The following is a 23,949-nucleotide window of genomic DNA, read 5'->3' on the forward strand; positions in this document are numbered from 1 at the left end:
GGTGGGTTATAGGGATGCCTGGGTGGCTCAGTCGGTTGGGCATCTGCCTTTGGCTCAGGTCATGATCCCAGGGTCCTGGGATCGAGTCCCACATGGGGCTCCTTGCTCAGCAGGGAGCCTGCTTCTCCCTTTGCCTGCTGATCCCCCTGCTTGTGCTCTCTTTCTCTCTCCCTCTCTCTCATTCTGACAAATAAATAAATGTTTTAAAAAAATAAACAGGTTATATTTTATATTTTTTATTGATGCATGTTAGAACATAAGGTATAGAGAAACATTTGTTACTGCAATTAATGACAATTGATATTAAACTTTATTTCTTCAGAGACCTTACCAAAATAAAGTTAATTAATAATTTCACTTGGCTGATTAACTACATTTCCGGAATAGTGGCTAACTGAATCATCCATCCACCCCAAACACACACACACACACACACGTACACACACACGTATGCACACGTGCCATTTCTTTTTTCTTTTTTTTTAAGATTTTATTTATTTATTTAACAGAGAGCGAGATAGCGAGAGAGGGAACACAAGCAGGGGGAGTGGGAGAGGGAGAAGCAGGCCTCCCACGGAGCAGGGAGCCCAATGCGAGGCTCGATCCCAGGACCCTGGGATTACGACCTGAGCCGAAGGCAGACGCTTAACGACTGAGCCACCCAGGCGCCCCCACATGTGCCATTTCTTCCCTAAGTATGGTGTTAGGGAGTCAGCATAAACTGATTTCTGAGGATAATGGACCTTCTGCCTAAGAGCTTCAGGGAAGGCATGAGTCACCTTAGGATGAAGCACTTCCTGCAGTTCTACCATTTAGAAAAGTAAGAGGGTGCCTGGGTGGCTCAGTTGGTTAAGCGACTGCCTTCAGCTCAGGTCATGATCTTGGAGTCCAGGGATCGAGTCCCACATCAGGCTCCCTGCTTGGCAGGGAGTCTGCTTCTCCCTCTGACCCTCCCCCCTCTCATGCTCTCTCTCTCTCTCATTCTCTCTCTCTCTCTCTCTCTCTCAAATAAATAAAATCTAAAAAAAAAAATACTTTAGAAAAGTAAAAAACAACCTACAGATATCCTCACAGAACGTATCTTACCTTAGCTCCAGCTTTGTTACTGTTCTCATCTGGGGGAAGGTGGCATCCTATCACCCATCCCAAAATGTGTTTTGAGTGGTGAATTTGTCAAGATTGCTGGCAGCTATTCAGTCTAAGACCCTAAGAACCTCGCCTACAGCTCTTCCAACATGCCTCTGTCAGAGCAGGCATATGAGCTAGATTTGGATTCAAGATTTAGTTGAGGATTCAAAGTTTGAGTTATATGCAAATGTGATGACTGTTTACTCTTATTTATTTATTTATTTGACAGAGAGAGACACAGCGAGAGAGGGAACACAAGCAGGGGGAGTGGGAGAGGGAGAAGCAGGCTTCCCTCAGAGCAGGGAGCCCAATGCAGGGCTCAATCCCAGGACCCTGGGATCATGACCTGAGCCAAAGGCAGACGTTTAACAACTGAGCCACCCAGGCGCCCCGATGACTGTTTACTCTTACGTTTTAGCCAACTAGAGCACAGACACTATTATGAAATGGACAGTTTCCAGGAGTGACCTAGTGCCTGTTCATTTTAAGGTGCATACATTATTATCCTTGTTGAATAAATCGCTCCCACCTTGTGGAAACTAGGTCTTTAACTCAGTGGATTTTCTTAAAGCTGTGTTCTTTCAATGTCTGCATTACCCCAGTGGTGTGTTTAAGACTTATGCAGACTCATAACCTCTAAGGCTACTAAGGTACAATTTTACCACTTTATATTACCTAGTATTAACAGATAAAAATATACTTTAACTCTGAAATGTTGGTGAGAACATACTGAGCCTGCACATTGATGAGTGTGTAAGGTGTTTTGGTTATTGTCAGGGCACAACATAAACAAACCCTATTGTTTCTAATTGTTAGTTGTTTGGAGAACTGACCAATGGCATTCAGAGGCCTCATCTCTCCTATGGCAAGTGGTGATGGGTTAACACACTGGGTAGACAGAGCTATTCCATTTCCATTACCAAGTTTGTTTAGTCATGGGATTGAGCCCAGAGGGGGCCTAAACCTTCCAGATCCCTTATGTCTGCCCCCATTCCGTTAAATAACAGGAAGTTATTGAGCACTCAGGATGTGCTAGACAGTACGCCAAATGTTTTTCATATATTATTTATTCTAATCCTCACAACAACCTAATAAGCTGGAGGTACTTGTTTTACAAAAGTACAAATTGAGGCTCAGACAATTTAAGATTCTTGCTTAAGGGCTGGGACATCAGAGGTTTTTTTCCCCAGAATTGTCAGGCACTATGTGAAATGCTAAGAGTATAAAAATGAATATGACACAGACCTTGTCTTCAAGGAACTTATGTTAATGGAAACAGACATATTAACACATACTTGCATTTTAATGAGATAGTGCCTTGACAAATAGGGGCACAGATGGTATGGGGGCCTAGAGGAAGGGAGTGATTATTGCTTGAGCTTAGAAGTTAGGAAAGCATCCTGGAGGAAGGGATGTTCGAGTGGAGACTGGATAGTTTAACCACAGTGAACCTAGCTTCTGGTTCCTAGTTCTAACTAATTAGAACACAAAGGCTGCCCTAGAACTAGGAGTGGAGAATCCAAAGACCCTCTGGCAAGTGTTTGCCAGTCAGCCTCAGCGCAGCCTGTTTGTGTGTAGGTATTTCTAAGAGCTGACCTTTGGGGCTGATAAACAATAGCTAAGTTCACAAACCAGAAAAAGCCAAAATAGTTTGAATGCATAGACTGAAATATTATTAATCAGTTAAATGTCTGATTTCTTGAAAAGTACTATTCCTCTATGGCTTAATTTTCTTAGTACAACATTAATTTTTTAATGTTATAAAGTAGTGGATGCTGGTTTAATGGTTGTTTAATAAGTGAATGGGTGAGAGAATTAATGATAAACAACAAGGTTCAACAAATATTTTCTCTAAAGGGTCAAATAATAAACATTTCAGGCCCCGTGGGCATATGGTCTTTGTCATGAATATTCAATCGTGTTATAGCACAAAAGCATCCATTGATATGAAGTAAATGAATGGATATCTTTGTGTTCTAATAAAACTTTACTTATAAAAAAAGGTGGCAGGCCAGATTTGGCTGAAGTTAAAACTTGCAAGAGACAGATGTATTTGCTTCTTTTGAAATGCAGAATTTTAAAATTCTGTGCTTGATTATGTGCAGGTGACATATCTGGGGAAGGAGCTTTTAAAGTATGTTTCTGAGGAAGTACCCATCCCCACAGAGCCATCCGTGGTGCCTCAGCAACATCAACCTTGTCTTCCAGGTATGTTCAGACCAACACCCATTTCTTAGCCATGAGGAAAACACCCAAAGCTACTGAGATAGCACTGCTTTTTTTTTTTTTTTTTTGGTATTTTTTTCATTCACATAACTTTAAAATAACTGGTTTAAAGTGAACAATTCAGTAGCATTTTTTCTTTGTTTTTATTTAAATTCTAGTTAGTTGACATACAGTTGAATATGCGTTTCAGGAATAGAGTTCATGGTTCATCACTTACATACAACACCCAGTGCTCATCATAACTCGTGCCCTCCTTAATACCCACCACCCATCTAGCCCCATCCCCCACCCACCTCCCTCCATCAACCGTCAGTTTGTTCTCTATAGTTAAGAGTATCTCATGATTTGTTTCTCTCTCTTTCTCCCCTTCCCGAATGTTCATCCATTTTGTTTCTAAAATTCCACATATGAGTGAAATCATATGGTATTTGTCTTTCTCTCATTGACTTGTTTCGTTTAGCATGATATTTAGTACATTCACAATGTTGTGCAACAGCCACCTTTGTGTAGTTCTAAAACAACTTCCATTACCCAGAAAGAAACTCCACACCCATTCAACAGTCCCTGCCTTCTCTAATTCCCCCAATCTACTTTTTGTCTTTATGGATTTGCCTATCCTGAATGTATCACATAAATGGAATCATATAATTCTTGTGTCTGGCATCTTTCACTTAACATAATGCTTTCAAGGATCCTGCCTGGATGGATATTCAGTTTCCACTTTTTGGCTATTGGGTATAGTGCTGCTGCGAGCATGTGTATACATATATTTGTACCTATTTTTAGTTCTTTTGGATAGATACCTAGGAGTGGAGTTGCTATATCGTATAGTAATTATATGTTGAACTTTTTGAGGAACATCCAAATTGTTTTCCACAGCAACTGAATCATTTTACATTGTACCAGCAATGTACAAGGGCTCCAGTTTCCCCACATCCTGACCAACACTTGTCATTTTCTATTTGTTTGTTTACAACACTGCATTTTTAACCACAGTTGATTCTAGGAGAATTTTTTAAATGACACCTTCCCTCACAGTTCCTTTCTCTGAACCTATGCTATACTTACCTTGAGTAGATTTTTTAAAGTGTCATACAGAAAGGAAAAATGGTATTTTTTGCTTCCTGCAGGCATGATTTGGTTAGTTTTCTAAAAGCAAGTACTAAAATAAATCTTTGCTTGTTAGTGTAAACTAATGTGCTTTATCTGATGGAATAAACTTTAACCTGAGAAAACTGAAGAGAATGTAGTCTTTACCAATTAGCAGCAGATTTTGAAACGATCTGGGTAGAGGCAGCACACATTGCTGTAAAACAAACATAACTGAGGTTGTGTTAACCCTTCTCTGCTGCAGCACCCCCTCTTTTTCCCCTAGTGCCCCTGCCTCAGCCCAGCTGGGGACAGTATAGGCAGAAAGGAGATACAATACAGAAGATGATAATTCTGTGGTAACCAGAGTCAAGAACCAAACAGGGATTACTATCACTAAGCCTCTAACCAGGGGCTCCCGAGGGCCATTTCTTCCTACAACAAACCTTAATAATTCACTACTTCCCTCTCCTAACTTTATTTTTTTTCTCTTTTAACTCTTTTAATTCAATTGGCCAACAAATTCAATAAGCATTTTAAAGAAGGATCAGTTCAATCAAAGAAACAGGGAATTCGGTATAGCCATCGGTTTTGCTTTTTTGGGAGGGTCAGGGGGAGGGGTTATTTGTGGATGAGCCGCGAAATTGCAATAGAGACAAAATGGCTGGATCTGGATTCCATCAATCTACTTTAAAGCACTTTCAAGGAAGTCGCCTTGACCAAAGGGTGAGAAGCCGGCATTTCACTGCCTTCTCAGCAAATGCTAATTTTTTCATCATCCCATCAGTACTGTTTGTGGCTGCACACTAAATAGGAATAATTTTGGAAGGTTCCAGCTGGCCTTCTTCAAAAGGTAAAGAAAATCCAACATTTTTAAGATTTCTCTAATCTTTTGTTGTTTCAAGTGAATGCTTCCTCTAAAGGACGATTTCAACATTTCTGGGATCTGAGGCCACAGGGCAAGTGAGCAGATGGTCGAGGCTCTCAGGAAAGCCCCTCTCCTAACTGTATACCTGATCCACTGTAACCTCTTAGGGTCCTTCTTTGTCTCAAAAACTGGCTTTGGAATAGGATGCATTTTCCCCAGTTTTCTGAAGATAGCCTCAAAAGTGCTTTTCATCACTTTGGGAAAACAGGTCAGGTAAAACAGAAATTATGAAGAAGTTAAAGGGTTAAATTGGAAGGAGTTCTTGTAGTAATTCATGGTCTTTGGTTCCTAACCCGCACTGCAGATCTACCTAATCAAAACTTGGAGTGGGGCCCAGGAACCTGAATTTTAAAAAATGATTCTTATGCAGCCTGACTATAGACTTTGAATGACTAGTAAGTAGTATCTGATTTCTCAAGCAGGTAATAATTTGAAAACTCTTATATTCAGCCCTTCACCTTGATCCCAAAGCACACCCACTATCATGGTTGCACACATTGCCTGCCTCCCTCCCTCCTTCTCTCTCTCTCTCTGTCTCTCTCTCTCTCACACACACACACAAAGGAAAGCCAAGCAAAACCTTCATCCCCCTAGTTTCTAACTTCAAGAGTCAGAGCAGAAATACAGGATCTTCCTTGTATAACAAAGGTTATCTGCTCCTCAGATTTTCTAGTTCTGAGCAGGCATTTCCAACCCTCGCCATGCTTCTCCTTCCTCAAGAGGGCTCATAGTGCCCCTGCTAAGTGAGCATGAAATAAAAAATGGGTTCTGAACTGCTGCTTCTGTTGCCTGCAATATAAACAAGTTTCTTGTTACTAATTTCTTTCCAGAAATACTGAATTTTCTTTTCTTTAGAGATGTCAGAAATTGTTAACGCTAATATAAGAACTATGGAGGGCCCATAGGCCAGCCAGCTTCTTGCTGCCTTAATCTGGACCTAGAAATCTGCAGGTCCCTGTTGGCATTCCTTTTTTCTTTTTCTTTTTTTTTTTTTTAAGATTTTATTTATTTATTTTATTAGAGAGAGAGCATGAGCAAGGAGAGGGGCAGAGGGAGAGAATCTCAGGCAGACTCCCGGCTGAGCACAGAGCTCCATCCCAGAACCCTGAGATCGTGACTTGAGCCGAAACCAAGAGTAGGACACTTAACCTACTGAGCCACTCAGGGGCCCCCTACCTGCTGGCATTTTGTAGGCTACTGTCGGAGTTTTACTTGAACCTATTTGATTTATGATTCTTTTATATGTGGTTTTATAGTACCTGACAGAAATCCAAAGACCTGGTAAGTTAGAAAAATGTAAACTCTATAACAAGCAAACTATTCAAGAGAGATTATTTTTCATTCTTTTACATATCAAAATGTGGTCATGAAAATCATGGAACTGACACTATAGAGTGCACAAAGTTTAAAGGAAAAACAACACTTTTTTTTAAAGATTTTATTTATCAACTCAAGAGAGAGTGAGGCAGGCAGGCAGTGTGGCAGGCAGAGGGAGAGGGAGAAGCAGGCTTCCTGCCGAGCAGGGAGCCCGATGTGAGGTTCGATCCCGGGACCCTGAGATCATGACCCGAGCTGAAGGTCGCTTAACCGACTGAGCCACCCAGGCGCCCCTCTCTAACACTTTTTAATGATCACCCTGCAAAATAGTGTTTTTTGGGAATAGGGGAACTAGGAAGAGCTATTTACATTACATTTCCCAAAACTAGAGTGACCATGCTTCCCAGCTGGACCACAGCAGTCCTCAATCCAGCCAAATTATTAGTAGCACTCCCTTTCATTTTCAGATATGCCTTGTTTAGATGACCCAGTACAGGAACCAAATAGATATTGGAACAAAATGAAATTTGGACATGGTAAAAAGAGAGCAATTCTTCAATTTCATTTACTTTTTTAAAAAGTTTTTATTTAAATCCCAGTTAGTTAACATACAGTGTAATGTTAGTTTCAGGTATAGAATTTAGTGATTCATCATTTCTATACATCACCCTGTGTTCATCATGACAAGTGCACTCCTTAATTCCCATCACCTATTTAACCCATCCCCTACCCCTCTCCCCTCTGGTAACCATCAGTTTGTTCTCTGTAGGAACTATATAGATTCTTACATACTGTTGTCCAAATAGATAGGCAAATCTTACGCATATCAGTTTATATTATACATAATTGCTGGTTACCTAATCTTCACCCCCTGACAGAGAAGATCTTTGAGTTTAGAGTGACTTTTCTGAACTCTTGCTCCCTATTACATTCCCCAAAGACTGGCACAGTAGCTTCCCAGTAAATGTTTATTAAATAATGTTCATCAAATAAATAACGAATGGATGGAAGCATGAATATGGTCCCAAGGACTGCTAATTTAAAACTGGGTTTACCTGTGATTGACTGTCCTAATAAGTAGACATGCCTAGATCTCACAGGCTATAATGAATGGAGTTTGTTGTGAAGAATGCAACAATAGTCAATGGGATTTTGGTTAGTTAATATTACCTCCTTTATTTGAGCTTTCTGCTTCTAAATGTGAGCTATAAGGGTGATGGCCCTTCACATTTTCTCAAACATATATTTTAAAAACAGCTATATCCCTCTACCTCCCCCACTTCCTCCTCCCCCTCTTTATGAGAAATCATAAATCTGTTTAGCTTTGGTAACCAACATTTCCTAAACTTCTTTAATCAGATGGTATCAACACTTCACGGGACAAATAGCAAACTCAATATCCAGTTTATTTCTACATATCATTTTGGAATCCTGGTATCAAGAAAATCCTGAGTCATGAAGATAAGTTATGAAAGTTTTGTTTTGTTTTGTTTTAAAGATTTTATTTATTTTTTGACAGCAAGAGAGGGAACACAAGCAGGGGGAGTAGGAGAGGGAGAAGCAGGCTTCCGGCCGAGCAGGGAGCCCGATGTAGGGTTTGACCCCAGGACCCTGGGATCATGACCTGAGCTGAAGGCAGACGCTTAACAACTGAGCCACCAGGCGCCCCAGTTATAAAAGTTTTTAATCTTGACATTTTAAGACTTTCTTCAATGAGTCAGAGATGATGGAAGAACTTTATTCCTAGTCCCGCACAAAAACTAGTTAAACTGGTAACTCAGACTAATGTATTGGTGGACTCTAGTATTAGAATATGGTATATTAATACATTTGAAAGCATATGTTATTTCTAATTAAAGATTTTAAACATACAAACACTAGCCTTTAAAAAATGAAATTCTGTTGATGAAATCCTGAAGTATCTATCCCTGAAGTCCTTAGAAGCTGTAAAATGGAGTGAATCTATGGTGCATTTTCCCTTGAAATTTCACAACTTCCTCCCAAGCCTGTCTTCTCTCTGCCTACCTGGCTGTAGTCTCTCTTCTGTGTTACTGAGGGAATCTTGCAAGATATTTCAGGTATTTCAGAATAAATTGGAAGGGGAAAAAAAATGAACATTCCCAAACTTCTACATAATTTGTGATCACTGTGTACAGATATATCAACCTTTTCCACAGTTCTTTAAAAAGAATCTGTTGGGGCACCTGGGTGGCTCAGTCGTTAAATGTCTGCCTTCGGCTCAGGTCATGATCCCAGGGTCCTGGGATCGAGCCCCGCATCGGGCTCCCTGCTCAGCAGGGAGCCTGCTTCTCCCTCTCCCACTCCCCCTGCTTGTGTTCCCTCTCTTGCTGTGTCTCTCTCTGTCAAATAAATAAATAAAATCTTTAAAAAATAAAAAAATAAATAAAAAAGAATCTGTTAAGGTAGATAACATTTCATTATTTACCTGAAAAGCCAATTTTATATATAATCTATGTCACCTGTCACCATAGTATTAGGACAGTCAAAGCAGGTTATGCCAAATGTATTCATCTAAGAAAAAAAAAATTATCTCCTGAAATCTTTCTTTTCCCAAGCCATCATTTAATGGATATTAATTATGTCATTTTCTTTTAAGGGGACCTAACATTATTTCTTCATTTGAAAATAGAACATGCTTTTTCAGAAAAAAAATAGACTTTTTTGTTTTTAATAAAAGCTGTCCTTGACCTACTGATAATATGTTGCAAATAAATGACTTTAGAGAAAGAGTTTTCTTCATGTCGGTGCTGTTACTGTGCGTCATTGCTCTGTAAAAGTATGTGTAATAGAGCACAAACACTCACAGGTGCTTCTGTTTTATGTGGTTAAGAACTTCTTCGAACTTAAACACCTAAGGGAGATGGGTGCCTGATAACAGAACAGAAGGTGTTTATTTCAGCTCCTGTTTATGATTCTTGATTGTTTTTCATTACTTCAATCATAATTTTTTTCATCATGGTATCATGATTAACTTTGACCTAATTCATAAAATGGAGGATACATCTACTGATAGGGGAGGAAAGAGAAGAAAACTAATTTTCTGTTGAGCACCTGCCCTGTGCCAGGCCCCCTGCCAGACCACTGTCCATACATTAGGCCAGTGAGGAGCTTCTTATTAGTAAAACTCCAGCGTTCATGTCTGTACCACAAAGGCAGAAGAAACACGAATACTTTACATATAAAATTAAGCATCTCAGACCCAATTCAGCTTAAGAAACCACCTATTAAATTTATTTTCCCACAAAGAAAGAGGGCTTACATAGTTTTAAAATTAGAATGTCCAAGTCTGTTTCTTCATTCCAGTACAGTTTTCACAGATGGCTTTTGATCTTATCGGTGTAAATCTGTCTCAAACTATTAATTTAGTTTTAAATATCAAATCACCTAATACTCTACCACCATATTTATCCTTTAGAATCCTTTTATTTTAAAACAACATTGAACTTTGTATTTAAATAGCCATAATTGAATTTTTTCCCCAGTGTAACTACAGCAGATGTATTTTTACAATCTATTAAAATAATTCCCATTTTCCCTTTGATTGGAATTATACTTTTTGTTCAGAATGAGAATGTGTGCATAAATAGGTTCATTTCCATTTATAACTAGAGTAAGCAAAGTTTCATTCTGTAATCCTAATGAAATGTAGAATGCTTAGTTTGGGGGCGCCTGGGTGGCTCAGTTGGTTGAGCCACTGCCTTCGGCTCAGGTCATGATCCTGGAGTCCCGGGATCGAGTCCCGCATCGGGCTCCCTGCTCGGCGGGGAGTCTGCTTCTCCCTCTGACCCTCCCCCCTCGCATGTGCTCTCTCTCATTCTCTCTCTCTCAAATAAATAAATAAAATCTTTAAAAAAAAAAAAGAATGCTTAGTTTGTGAGAATAAGTTCTGGAAGTCTGAGTTCAATAATTTTAGTGTTAGAAGTAAAATTTATATATGATCTTGGTCTTGGACCTGTTTTACAGATGATGGAACAGAGCCAGAGAGGTAAAATGGGTTGAATGAAAAGAGTTCAGGGGCGCCTGGGTGGCTCAGTCGTTAAGCGTCTGCCCTCAGCTCAGGTCATGATCTCAGGGTTCTGGCATCGAGCCCCGCATCGGGCTCCCTGCTCTGTGGGAAGCCTGCCTCTCCCTCTCCCACTCCCCCTGCTTGTGCTCCCTCTCTCGCTGTGTCTGTCTCTGTCAAATAAAAAAATAAAATCTTTAAAAAATATAAATAAATAAAAAAGAGTTCATAGGTTAGTGATGTTTCAGAAGTGAAGTATCAGTTAAAATAATGAATCTGATTATTTTTGCTTTTGATCTATTAAGGGAAATTTTTTTAAAAACTAGAGGAAAAAGAAAAGTGAAAGTTAAAATTATTTTTAACCTAACTAGTTAGCTTGTCATTTTGAAGTGCTAATTTAGGCAACTAGATAACATGAATAGTTGCATGAGCCTGTTCTTTTGCCTAGTGATCAATCTCGCAGTTCACGTCAAGGAGACTTATGCAGAATATCTAACATTTGGTGATATTACTTGAGAAAGATGTATTTCTCCCTACTTCTTGCATGAGCAGAATAGTTCTTTAGCTGTGCAGTGCTTGTTGGGGATGAGGAGCAGCAAGAAGAGCCAAACATTCACTTATATGGCTATTTTCCTAGTTATACTGGGCGTGAGAAGCCATGTAACTTGCTTGAGATCACACAAGTTTGTGTGGCCTAGGAAATTGATTATCCATCTTCAACCTAATACTGTTTTCAGTAAGAAATAATGATAATAGTAGCAGCTTATATTTATTGAATGTTTGCTATATGTTAACCAGTAGCCAATCATTTCACACCAACTTCCCATCTAACCTTCATAACTGCTTTATTCTCAGCTTACTGGAAATTGAGGCACAGAGGAGTTTGTACAACTACCTTCAGAAGCTTCAGTCATCCTTTTCTTCCTGTGGTGTTTTAGACTGCAAACAGGCTTCTTTTTCCTAAGATAAGCCAATGCTGATTTACAGCTTTATCTTGGGTATAGAAATAGAGTGAGACGGGACGCCTGGGTGGCTCAGTCAGTTAAGTGTCTGCCTTCTGCTCAGTTCATGATCCCAGGGTCCTGGGATCGAGCCCCGCAGAGGGGCTCCCAGCTCAGCGGGGAGCCTGCTTCTCCCTCTGCCTGCCGCTCCCCCTGCTTGTGTATTCTCTCTCTGACAAATAAGTAAATAAAATCTTTTAAAAAAAGAAAAAGAAAATGGAGTGAATTATGACTGGTCCAAAATCTCATTTTGTGCTCATAGACTTGACTAGGGTCTAAGATTTGTAATAAGTAAATTTATATCTTATTTTGTAAAGACAGTTTTTAATTTGTTGGCACGTCTTCAAACAGGAACTTCTAGAGAGTCAACGCAAAGCATCCCACATTATCTACAAATAAATGAAGTACTATTAATCAGCGATCAAGAATTTCTCCCATGCCATATAATGGATCAGCATTGGAAGTTCTATGTGGAATGTGAAGAGCTAACATTCTAAAACCTTATTTTTGTAATAATTTATTAGACATGTGTTCATGTTATTAACCCACATTCATATTTTATCTTATATGGGCTGGAGGGCCTATTGTAATACACACTTTGAGTTGCTACTTAAAATGTGTTTATGGTGTAAGAAAAAATATAACTCAAATTATTGTAGTAAGATTAATACCTTTTTGCCATTGAAATAAAGGCATTTTTGAATTAAAACATATTGATTCTCTGGCTTTGATTTTACTAAAATAAATGTAAAACTAATATTTCAATCAATACCTCAACCTTTGTATAAATTACAGTTGTTCCTTAAGGGAAGTAAGGATAAAAAGAGTGATAATTGGTCCATAGAAGGCCCAGATAAAGGGAATCTACTTAAAACAAGAATTTAACGCCCCAGTACCTTCACCCATATACTTTAGAATTTATCTTGTAACCAAAATAAAAAATTGTCAGAGGTTTATTTTAAATTTCATAAAAGTTAGCATAAAACTGTAACTGTGGTAAGTCATAGAACAACAAAAATGAATCAAATGTTGATTTGGGGGCTTATTTTAAATAGGATACTTAACCTTTGACTTTTGCTACATTATCATCATGAAGATTTTCTTTTTTTTAAGAAAGATTTTTATAAAAGACACTTAGTAAGTTTTCTCAAGGGTCTACCTTCCTCCTTTGATTGCCATCTTATTCTTTACTTGTCACCATCCCAAGCTCCCAGAGAAGCTTTTTGACTTTGTGGCTTGAGTCCATCCTTTCTTAATTGGGGAGAGAAGTCGAGCTGTGGTAAAAATTACTCTTACAAGTGCTAGACTTTGGGAGATATATTTTTTTATGTTTTCTTATTGTAAATGTACAGAATCTTAAATATCTTTGGAATATATAGGAAACTGGTTAACGGTTTCCTGTGGGTAGAAAAATCATGGGGCTAGAGAGCTGAAAAGGGGGATTTTTAACTACATGTGCTCTTTGGCAACTTTTGAAGTTGATAATATGTGTGTGTTCTTACTATTCAATTAAAAGTTTTAATTATCTGAAAAGCACCTGGAAAGGTTTCATATTAATAAAAGTGTAAAGACGGCTTAGATCATTTTTTCTTCTTGTGAGAGTCCATTGAAAATATTTAGGTTAGAATGCCCCTACATGTTGTAATATTTGAGAACTGACAAGTTTATTATGCCATCATTTTCTTAGACTACACTCTTTTTCTAATTCTTGAATAATGTACATGAGGTAGTCTATTTGGCTTTTATTTAAGGAGATATTTAAAACATGACTCATTTGCGAATATATGTACTAACATGGGAAGTTGTATATATAAATGAAAAAAATGCACATTGTTAAACGGTGGTTAATACAAGTCCTGATTGGGGCGCCTAAGTGGCTCAGTTGGTTAAGCATCTGCCTTGAGCTCAGGTCATGATCCCAGGACCCTGAGATCGAGCCCCACACTTCTCCCTCTTGCCCCTGCTCATGCTTTCTCTCTCTCAAATAAATAAAATCTTTTTAAAAAAAATACAAGTCCTGATTGTGTTAAATAAAAAATGTGCTTTTGAGTGTGTGTATAATATATATAGCCATATAAATATGCATGTATTTATATCATGTATGCTATATATACTTGATGAGTCATGAAATGTGTACTTGTATATATGAACATGTGTGTGGGGTGGGGGTAGAGGTATGTTGAGTAAAAGGTCCGGAATGCCACCAAAAAAAACATTTGCCATGTCTGGCCCTAAGGGAGTTGGACTGGGAAGGGTGGAAGGATACTTTTGGAGTGTACTTTTAACTTAAGAAAAACAACACATATTTCTTTTGAAACTTAAAAAATATTTTTTAAAGAATAACTTAAAAAGGTACTTTGCTTAGTTATTATAATTTATGAAAGTCATATATTCTAAGTTTATAGTATAAGAACTTAAAGATCTGACTTTTCATGTTAATGATCAGATTCTTAAAGTTAATTTCCTAAGCCCATTAAAAAAATGTATATACCAACTGGTAAATAACATAACACCCAGTGCCCTTGAGGCATGCTGAGTGTTGCCCAAACTAAACAATAAAAGGGTCTACTCCAACCAGGGTTGGAGTCCAGAAAGCTATGTTACACCATATCATCCCTGAGAGAAGACAACATTTTGGATGGTTGCTAGATGTTTTGTCTTTTCTGGGTTGAAACCCCCAAGCTTCTGGCCCTAAGCCATATAAGGGACCTCCAATAATAGCTAATAATCCAATCTCCTGCCTGATATTTGTATCCTTTCTATAACATTAACTTCTTGAACACCTCTGGGATACTCCATACCCAACAAGGAAGCCTATTGCTTTCATACAGGTAGTCCTAAGTGTTAGAAAGCTGGAACCACAATGTCCCAGGCCTCACAATCTTATTAGGATAAAAATACTTCTGTTCATAAAGTTGAATTATTATGGCACAGACTTCCACAGGCCCGATTGCTGAGAATGTCCAAGCATACATCTTGTCCTTTTCTCCTCAATTTCTCTTTCATTTGGTTCCCTTCAACTTACCTCCCTGAGTTCAGTCATTTATCAGTGCATGTCTAGACTGTATGCAACAGGAATCCTCCATTTCAACCCAGTTCTTTACTTTTACTTTATAAAACCTATGGCATGCTATGCCAAATTATTCTTAAAGATCTCTTTTCCTTCCCTGCTGCTGCAAGAGTAAAATGTAGGCCCAACATTAAAGGCCCATGATACTCTGGTCCTAACATAACCTTCCAGCTTCATCTCCCAATAATCTCTAACCTTTGACTCACTCTTAAGAGCAAGTCATTCTTTCTTCTTCCGTTATAGTCCGAATTATATTCCCTCAAAATTCATATGTTGAAGTCCTAACCCCTGAGACCTTAGAATGTGACTGTATTTGGAAATAGGTCCTTTAAAGAGGTGGTTAAGGGGCACCTGGGTGGCTCAGTCATTAAGCGTCTGCCTTCAGCTCAGGTGATGATCCCAGGGTCCTGGGATCGAGTCCCACATCGGGCTCCTTGCTCAGTGGGAAGCCTGCTTCTCCCTCTCCCACTCCCCCTGCTTGTGTTCCCTCTCTGGCTATCTCTCTCTCTGTCAAATAAATAAAATCTTTTAAAAAAATAAATAAAAATAAAGAGGTGGTTAAGTTAAAATAAGGCCGGTAAGGTAAATCCCAATATAATCTATTGTCCTTATATGAAGAAATTTGGACACATAAAGGAATACCAGGGATGCACGTGCACAAAAAGACCATGTGAGGACACAGTGAGAAGGCAGCCATCTGCACACCAAGGACGGAGAGCTCAGAATAAAACCCACGCTGCCAACTCCTTGATCTTGGAGATCTATGCTCCAGGACTATGAGAAATAACTTTCTGTTGTTTAAGCCACCCAGTTTCGGGTATTCTTTTATGGCACTCCGAGCAAGTTAATACAACCCCTAACTCTCCCATACATTTGCTTATACTACCTAGAATGTTCCCTCCCCTGTCCATTGATGTGTTCTTTATTCTTTGAGCCCTTTCCTCAAATAGAACCTCATGTAGTGTGGTCTCAGACCACCCCGATCCAAGCACTTAATATTTATAGCTTAGTATTATTAGTTTTCATAGCTTTTTTCCCCCAAGTAGCAGGAAAACTTAGCAAGGTTTAGAGTTTTATACTTTATTTCCTATAAAATATCTCAAACATACTAGATGCTTAAGAAATATCTACCAGTTAGGATGTTTCAGGCACAATAACAGAAAACCCTACTCAAAATGGCTTAAGCAATAAGGAAAACTTATTATTTCCTGTAAGGAGTCCAGACGTAGAAACTTCAGGGTTGGTTAATTCTTCAACTCAACATTGTCACTGTTGCTTTCCTCTTCTAGTTCCCTCCACGGTGCCAAGATGGCTCCACTGTTACAGGCAGATGGACATGTAGAAACAGCGTCATTAGAAGAAGAAAAGAAATACTTGCTTCCAATGCACATCTTTTCTGAACCCCACCACCACCCCAGGACATTGTGTCTCATTGGCTAGAATTGTACCATCTGCCCATTTGTACATCAGTCACTGGCCAGGGAAGTGGGGTTAACTTGACTGGCTGAGAGGAGTAAGTATATGCCCATGCGCAGGAGAGTACTCAGCTAGCTGCACAGATTCCACACTCTGCCAGTAAAAAAAAAAAAAAAAACAGAAACAGAAACAAATAAACATGTGAGGGGAGGGGTTGGACTAAGAGCAATATTTATTGAGCACTAAGCAGTCACTGTTACAAGCACTTTCAATGTATTAACTCATTTAATCCTCACCACACCCTATGAGGTAGGAGATACTACTTGCATTTTATGAATGAGGAAACAGAGATATAGCATGAAGTAACTTGGCTCAAAGTCACACAGCTACCAAGTGGTAAAGCCGGGATTCAAACCTGGCCATCTGGCTTCAGAACTCATGCTATCAGGCATCATATATTTCCTCTCTCTCAACCAAAAGTTTCTGCCTGGATATATATGTTAAATGATGAAAAGAGTGTTGACATCATTCTGAGTGATGGTGACTATTGACTTCTTCCACCTACACACTCTGAGGGTCAGTGTTTGCTCACTTCGGTGAATGACAGGTAGGGGTCAGGCCAGACAGAGGTGGAAAATGGAAGGCAGAAGTCTTACTGGATGAGTTGTGATATGAACACATTGGTATCTGCTTTTAGGCTCTCTCTTTTTCAACCTAGGGCGTTCCAGGTATAAAGAATGAGTAAAGCTAATTCATCTGAAATATTGCCCAAACTCAATTTTCGTGGGGAACTATCTTGTTGTTTTTAAATGAATGCATGTGCCCAAAAGTCCTGGACTTTAAGTCCCTTTGGATTCTCAGTACTTTGAGGGGTAACAGCACATACCCTCCATGTGTGTTTCTTTGGACTCCCTCTCCTATTTGTCCCCAGCTCATGTATGTTGAAGCCTATTTTACAGAAGGAAACCAGAGACATACCATTCTTTTTTTTTTTTTTCTTTTTTTGGGCAGGAGTGGAATTTTTTTTTCATTTTTTTTATTATGTTAGTCCCCATACATTACATCATTAGTTTTTGATGTAGTGTTCCACGATTCATTGTTTGTGTATAACACCCAGTGCTCCATGCAGAACGTGCCCTCTTTAATACCCATCACCAGGCTAACCCATCCTCCCACCCCCCTCAGAGACATACCATTCTTAAACAGGTTAAAGCCAAGAAATATAGTAAGCTTCTGCTTGAACTCAGTCATAAGGTTCTCGTGTCCCTAATTCCTTTACCACCTAAATAAGAGGAACAGAATTTGAGGCCATGTCAGATCAGCTTGCCTCAATCTTAATTCAAGCCCTGAGTACAGACTGCATGGTCAACCTTAAATTCCTTGGGCATATTTGTAACTTCATACTCTTTCATTTAGGCTACTTTGCCAGGGACTTTAAAGTAGGAACAGCAGATGCAAACATTTGAAGCTGTAATATAAATAGTGGTATTTCTAAAAGTAAAAGCAGTTAACATTTCTGGTTTTAGATTTTCACAAGACACCTTAATGTCTGGCAGTTTGGCTGAGATATGAAGTTGGGTCATGTCCTTCAAAGCTGGAGGTAAGGAAGTGGTGAGGCAAGTTACCCAGCTGGTGGGTGAGCCTCACCAATCACCCAACATCTGCACCTCAGCATTTTTGTTCTCTGTTCATTTTGCCTACACATTAACTGTCATGAAATGATTAGACAGAGCAAAACAAAAATTATCTTTCTTTGTGTACAAATGGCCCAAGAAAGAAAAATGCTGGTGGTGGATATGGAGAGGTTTAAGAAAATTTTGATTCTTAGTCAAAATATGTATATGTATAGGTGTATGTATGTACAGGATAAATAAAAGAGTAGACAGTCAAATTTGGAAGAACCCAGCTCTGTGCCACAAATTATTTTATGTGTAGTCCTGCGAGCTGAGAGAGCCCCTAACTCTCTCGAATTGCGGACGTCCCTTTCCTTTAGAACCAATGGAATGACTTGAACCCTGCAGTCAACATAAGGGCAGAATCCACTACCACCCTGTTTTATGTCCCTCTGCTCCTGTTTCTCTACATTTTCCCAAGAAGGGACTTATGTTCCCCACTCTGCTGCATTTCCATGAAACTCCATCACCTACTGGTCAGGTTGGTCCTTGGACATTTCTCTCAGCCACTAGAGCCCTTACCACCTCCCACGTCCCTCTGCCTCACACTAATCTCACCCCAGCCGGTCCTTTCCCCAAAGGCCCACCCACCCCAGCTCTTCTCTGAAGCCTGGTAAAGGGGAAGGAGTTATAGCACAGGACAGCACAAAACTTAATGACTGGACATGACCTCTGCCACAGGGAGTTTCTTCCTGGTGATGTTCTCGTCAGACCCTGTCTTGGTTGAAGCAGTACAAGACAGTGGACATGAGGGCAGGCGGTGGGCCAACATCCTGGCTCTACCACTCTCTAGTTATAGAACCTTGTGACCCCCCCCCCACTCAGGCTTCCATGTCTGTAAAGGGAGCTAGCAATGTACCTCCCTCCTCAGATGTCTGTGAGGATTAAATTAGGTAAGCTGTGTAAAGCAGGCATCGGCCACTGTGGCTGGCACAGAGTGATCGCTCAATAAATGATAGCTGTTGTTGTTATGATGGGTAACTTGCCCAGGCTCCCCTCTGTAAACCTCTGAGAACAACCTTGCTGCATCTCACACACACACACATACACACTACACCCCTATACTTATTAAAGTAGAATCTTTGAGAACAAGTCTGGGGATCAGTAAATTCTTAAGCTCCCTACGCGACTTTAATATGCAGTCAGACTGAGAACCACTGCTCTAGACTCTTCCCATATCTTCTCCTTCTCCCTCTTTCCTGGGCCACCTGTCATCTTTCTCTAGGCATTCAAGAGAAACTCAGGATTCTCCTATGCATTCTCCCATTTTGTTATAAGCATAGCGTTTTTGCTCTCTATTAACTACCTAGGCTCTGCCCAGGGGGCCTTGGCTTTCTCACCTTCAATATATTGTAGGTGTTTTCTGCTCTGGCCATGAAGTACAAGAGGTTATATTCAGTTGTTGCTTTAAATAACATTTTTTTTTTTTACAACAGCAAAAAGTTACTATAGTTCTCCCCAAATGGGGTTATTGTGTACGTTTCTGCACATGTTTCTTCTAGACTAGGAGATCAAGGATTCCAGCTGTGGGACATAAGAAGCTGGAAGCAACAGGAGCACAACCTAGTAGTATACTTGGAGTACTTATAAAATATTTCTGCAGATCCCAGGGGCTTTTCAGCCTTGACTATGCGTTAGAATCACCCGGTGAATGTTAAGACCTGGCCCAAATCCAGGCCCCACCCCCAGAGATTCTAATTTCATTGATCTGGAGTATTGTCTATGCTGCCAGGAATTTTTTCATCTCTCCCAGATGATTCCAGTGAGCAGCCACTGCTCTCTGGAAACTGATCTTGTCACTTCACTTTTTTCTCCCAACCACCATCAATCATTGCATTAATCCCGTGTTTCCCCAACTACCTCTTTAAAACAATCAGTTGGGATGTTTCTTAAGAATACAGATTCCTGGGCCCCACTCCAGGCTTCCTGAATCAAAATGTCCATAGAAGTCTTATCAGGCAAATATGAGAAACACTACATTAATTCAAGTTATCTTGGCCCATTTTCAGTTAATTAATATGTACTTTATTTGTTTGAAAAATATTTAATGAGCACCTAATATATGCCCAACATTGTTTTAGTTGCTAGGAATACAGCAAAAAACAAGACAATTCCATGTCCTTGTGGATACTATGTCTAGGAGCAGAGTAAACAAGCAAAAACTTCATTTCAGATAGTGATCAATGTCATAAAGGCCCTGAAGCGAGATAAATGGCTAGAAGGTGATATGAAGTTATGGCAGGCCATTATTTTAAAAAAGGTGGCAAGTGAAGGCCTGGTTTTGAGAAGTGGCATCTGAACAGACAACTGAGTGATAAGAAATTGCTAAAGAATTCCATTGCAGCCCCACTTATACCATTTTTAATCTTCTGAATTAGATGGGATTTTCTTCAAGGTCAGGGACTGTCTTTTATATTTTTGTATTTTCCTATAGCAACCAGTGTAGCACTTTGCACAAGCAAGAACTCCATGAATCACACTAGACTCAAAAGCATTTCATCCTTAAATATACGTTTAAAGACAACCAGCAGAGGTTGCAGTAAGTTACCTGCTTACTAAGTAAAGGAAAATCCAGGAAAACACATTCAATCATCAGATACTCAGCCCAAGGCTAGACTTTCTGCTTGCTTCCAGCTGCTAGCCACAGTTACAGATTCTTATTAGAAAGTCTTTAAAGCATGCCAAGATCTGGTCCTCTGTGCATGACTCCGCACTGATGAGATCAGACACTGAGTTGTGATTATCAGTTTTTGCCAGCTTATCATTTTGTGATGTAATTTATGGTCTTTTGTAATCAACTTCTCAACTTCTCACCGATGTCTCTGTGTGCCCTCAAGTTCCATTCAACCCTTATTTTCATAAGATAATCAGCTGAGTTTTTCAGAAGGCCATTGTATCCTATTATCTCTGGAGGCCAAAAGAGATTCTTTAATACAGAGAAAAATCCTCAGAAGTTTTAGTGAAACCAATTCAGATGTCTGGGGAAGGTTTATCACAATTCCAATTTGGAATTCACATGGCTTTGAGGAAGGCTTTTCATTTCTTGCAGGATCACCGTGTTCTTCAAATGCTTTCCTTGAGCCAAGAACAACACAACCAGTACTGGAAGGCTCACCCAGGGGGAAACATCATTTGGTAAGGAAATTCCTGAACAAGGACTATTGAGGCCAATGTGTTTCATACCAATTCTACAACTGATTTGCTGTTTGACTTAGGCAAATTACTTGCCCCCGTTGAGCCCCAGAACCCTTAGTTGTAAGATATGATGTCCTTTTCTCTGATGACACTCAGGATTGTCATGAAGACCAAATGAAATTAATGAAAGGAAAGAGCACTTTAAAGCATGCTCATTGCTATGGCATTACAACATACTATTATTATAGCCAAAGTAATTCACCATGTTCTTATACTCCATATGGTAGGTGTTCACAACCGTTCAGTCTCTCATGTCTGCAGTGAAATTTCAGAAGTAAGATTCTGCCCGGCACACATACCCCCTTAAGGGCTGTGCTTTTGATAAGCCCTCCTGATTTATCTTTGTTTTCCTTCAAAGACGTGCTTAGATTACCCTCTGCTTAGAGTAAAGTCCTTTAGTGGTGTTCTCAGTGACTGTGTCCCCTTGGCTGAATTCCTGGGCATGGCTGTCATTTGGCCCATGGATTGTCATTTGGCCCCAGTCAGTTGGCTCTTAGCATCTCCTGTCTTGCTGGTTATCTATGTTCTGGGTATAGAGAGTATGTCTGTAAGTACAGTGTCTTACTTTGAGGGGAGGGCCTGTGATTTATACCTCTTTGCATCCTTAGCTCAGGCAAACATTTTCATTAACAATGACTTTTAGGGATGGTACTGGGTTGAACAGCATCCCCCCAAAATTCATGTCCACCCAGAAGCTGTGAACATGACCTTATTTGGAAATAGAGTCTTTGCAGATGTAATGGAGTTAAGATGAGGTCATTACTGGATTAGGATGGCCCTAAATCCAATGTCTGGTATCCTTAAAGAAGAGATAAATCTGGACACAGAGAAGACCCAAACAAAGAAGCCTAATGCAGTGAAGGAAGCAGAGGCTGGAGTGATGCTTCTGCAGGCCAAGGAATGCCAAGGAGTGCCAGCAACCACCTGAAGCTAGGAAGAAGCAGAGAAGGATTCTTCCCTCGAGCTTTCAGAGGGAGCACAGCCCTGCCAACACCTTAATCTCAGGCTTCTAGCTCCAGAATTGTGAAAGAATACATTTCTGCTGTTTTAAGTCACCCAGTTCGTGGTCATTTGTTACAGCAGCCCTAGGAAACTAATCCAGGAATGCTGAGCATGCTATAGAGTGTAGGAGAGGCCTTCTGGGGCCACCATCCAGCCTTGGACAGTTGGCTTTCAAAAGAGCTGAGGCACTGTTTTAAGGGAACGGAGTCATTGAAGGCAGCGAATGCAGAGGGCAGGGAAAGACCTCGTATGGTCTGAATACAGAACAATCCAAAATAATGTTTACAAACTTGATGTTAAAGGCATTTTCAAGGTCCCTTCATTAGAAACAGTTTGCTTTATGACAAAAAGGTTGATCTGGGAGTCGGAGACAGGGGAGCAAGTGAATGAAGAGATAACTACTTATGATAGGATATAATCAAAATAATAGAATCAACCTATGTGAGTGTGGATTGCACAGCACCCCTTGCTTGAGATCATTGGAAGCTCCCGTGGTGTGAGCTGGGGCTGATGTGGGCTGGTGGACCACTTGAATTCCAGGCTGGAGGACTCAGTCCCCTCTGTTGTTCACAGCATGGATACTTGGGACAGAGCACCTGGGGCTGAGTTCTGGTTATTCCATTTACTGGCAAGTTACTACGCTTTACTTGCTTCCTCTCCTCATTTATAAAATCAGAAGAGAAATGGCACCTCCCTCCTAACTCTGTGAGGATTGAAAGAGTCCGCATAAATTGCTTAGAATGTCACCCAAGATAAATGATAGAAGCCTCACTTGCTTTTATTGTCATCATCATCATCTTGTGCAGATGAGGGAGACCAGAAGGGTGAATCATCTGACCTTTAGTGACTCTTGCAGGAAAGGGAGGTCCCCCTGGGGAAAAGGAGGTAAGTGCAAAGCTGGCCATTTACTTGAAAATGTCTGCTTGAAAATACTTTCTCCCCTGGCACAGAGAATTTTTTTAAAAAGGCAGAGTAGTCTCAGAGTTTCTACTACTGTGGACAGACTCTGGATACTTTGAGTAAAGGATATGGTGTCCTATGCTGTGCTCCCTATTTGGGATTCATGGGGTGGCAGGGCCTGGTCCTATCTGACTCCCCACCAACCAGCCAGGCATACAGCAGTCCCTTAGTCAACATAGACTGACAGAGGAAGGAAGGAACAAACTAGCTGTGATTGACTGGCCTCGAGCCCCTCCTATTCTATAAGGCAGGGCCTAGGATCCTCTGGCCCTGAAAGGAACAGGAGCGGGGCAGGAGACTTCTGGAAGTATGGCAATTGCCAGCACAGGTAAAGCATCTGAAACAGGAAAACCGAAGAGACTCCATTTTTAGAAGGGCTCCATCTCTGCTGTTTTTCTGCTAGGTCCCATTTACTCATGTTCTATTTTTTGCATCTGAATAAACCAGAGAAGCTATGTTCCCACTCCAAGGGGGAAACAAGAAAGTTAATCATTCTCTGAGTTTTGCACTGGGCCCTCAAACACCTGATAATATCCAGCCAGATCCCAAAAGCTTTAGCTTTGAACAAACCTGGGCTGACGCTGGCATCACCACCCCCTACCTTCAATGACTTATAAAATAACACCTATTAATCACCTGTCACTCACCTTCTATTGTACCGTACCCTGGATTACCGAAGGAACAGGTACCCTGCACCCCTTTCCAATAGAAATCCCTAACCCCAAGCAACCACTAGATTCATTCCCCTTTTGGAGTCTCCCAGACACACACTGTTATTCTCTGTCACTCGCGCTATTCAATAAACTCTGTTTCCGCTTCCTCCTGGTAAACATTTGATTTCCATCTTGCCTGAAGAACCCTCTTGGCTGATCCTGTGGGACCCCCACTCTGGGTCCTCAGACTAGTCTGCCTGCATCACG

General features: G+C 40.2%; 1 protein-coding gene across 1 annotated transcript in view; it reads left to right on the forward strand.

Moving 5' to 3' along the window:
• The window catches only part of ANKRD31 (ankyrin repeat domain 31), a 143,569-nt gene extending 131,147 nt beyond the window's left edge, over positions 1–12,422 (forward strand). The window contains exons 25-26 of the mRNA XM_078067181.1: positions 3,234–3,336; positions 12,065–12,422. Coding sequence (XP_077923307.1) covers positions 3,234–3,336; positions 12,065–12,210 — 249 coding nt within the window. The 3' untranslated portion in view covers positions 12,211–12,422. The remainder of the gene's footprint in view (positions 1–3,233; positions 3,337–12,064) is intronic.
• Positions 12,423–23,949: the final 11,527 nt, after the last annotated feature.

The sequence above is a fragment of the Halichoerus grypus genome, chromosome 2 (assembly GCF_964656455.1).
Source record: "Halichoerus grypus chromosome 2, mHalGry1.hap1.1, whole genome shotgun sequence".
In the NCBI taxonomy this organism is placed as follows: Eukaryota; Metazoa; Chordata; class Mammalia; order Carnivora; family Phocidae; genus Halichoerus; species Halichoerus grypus.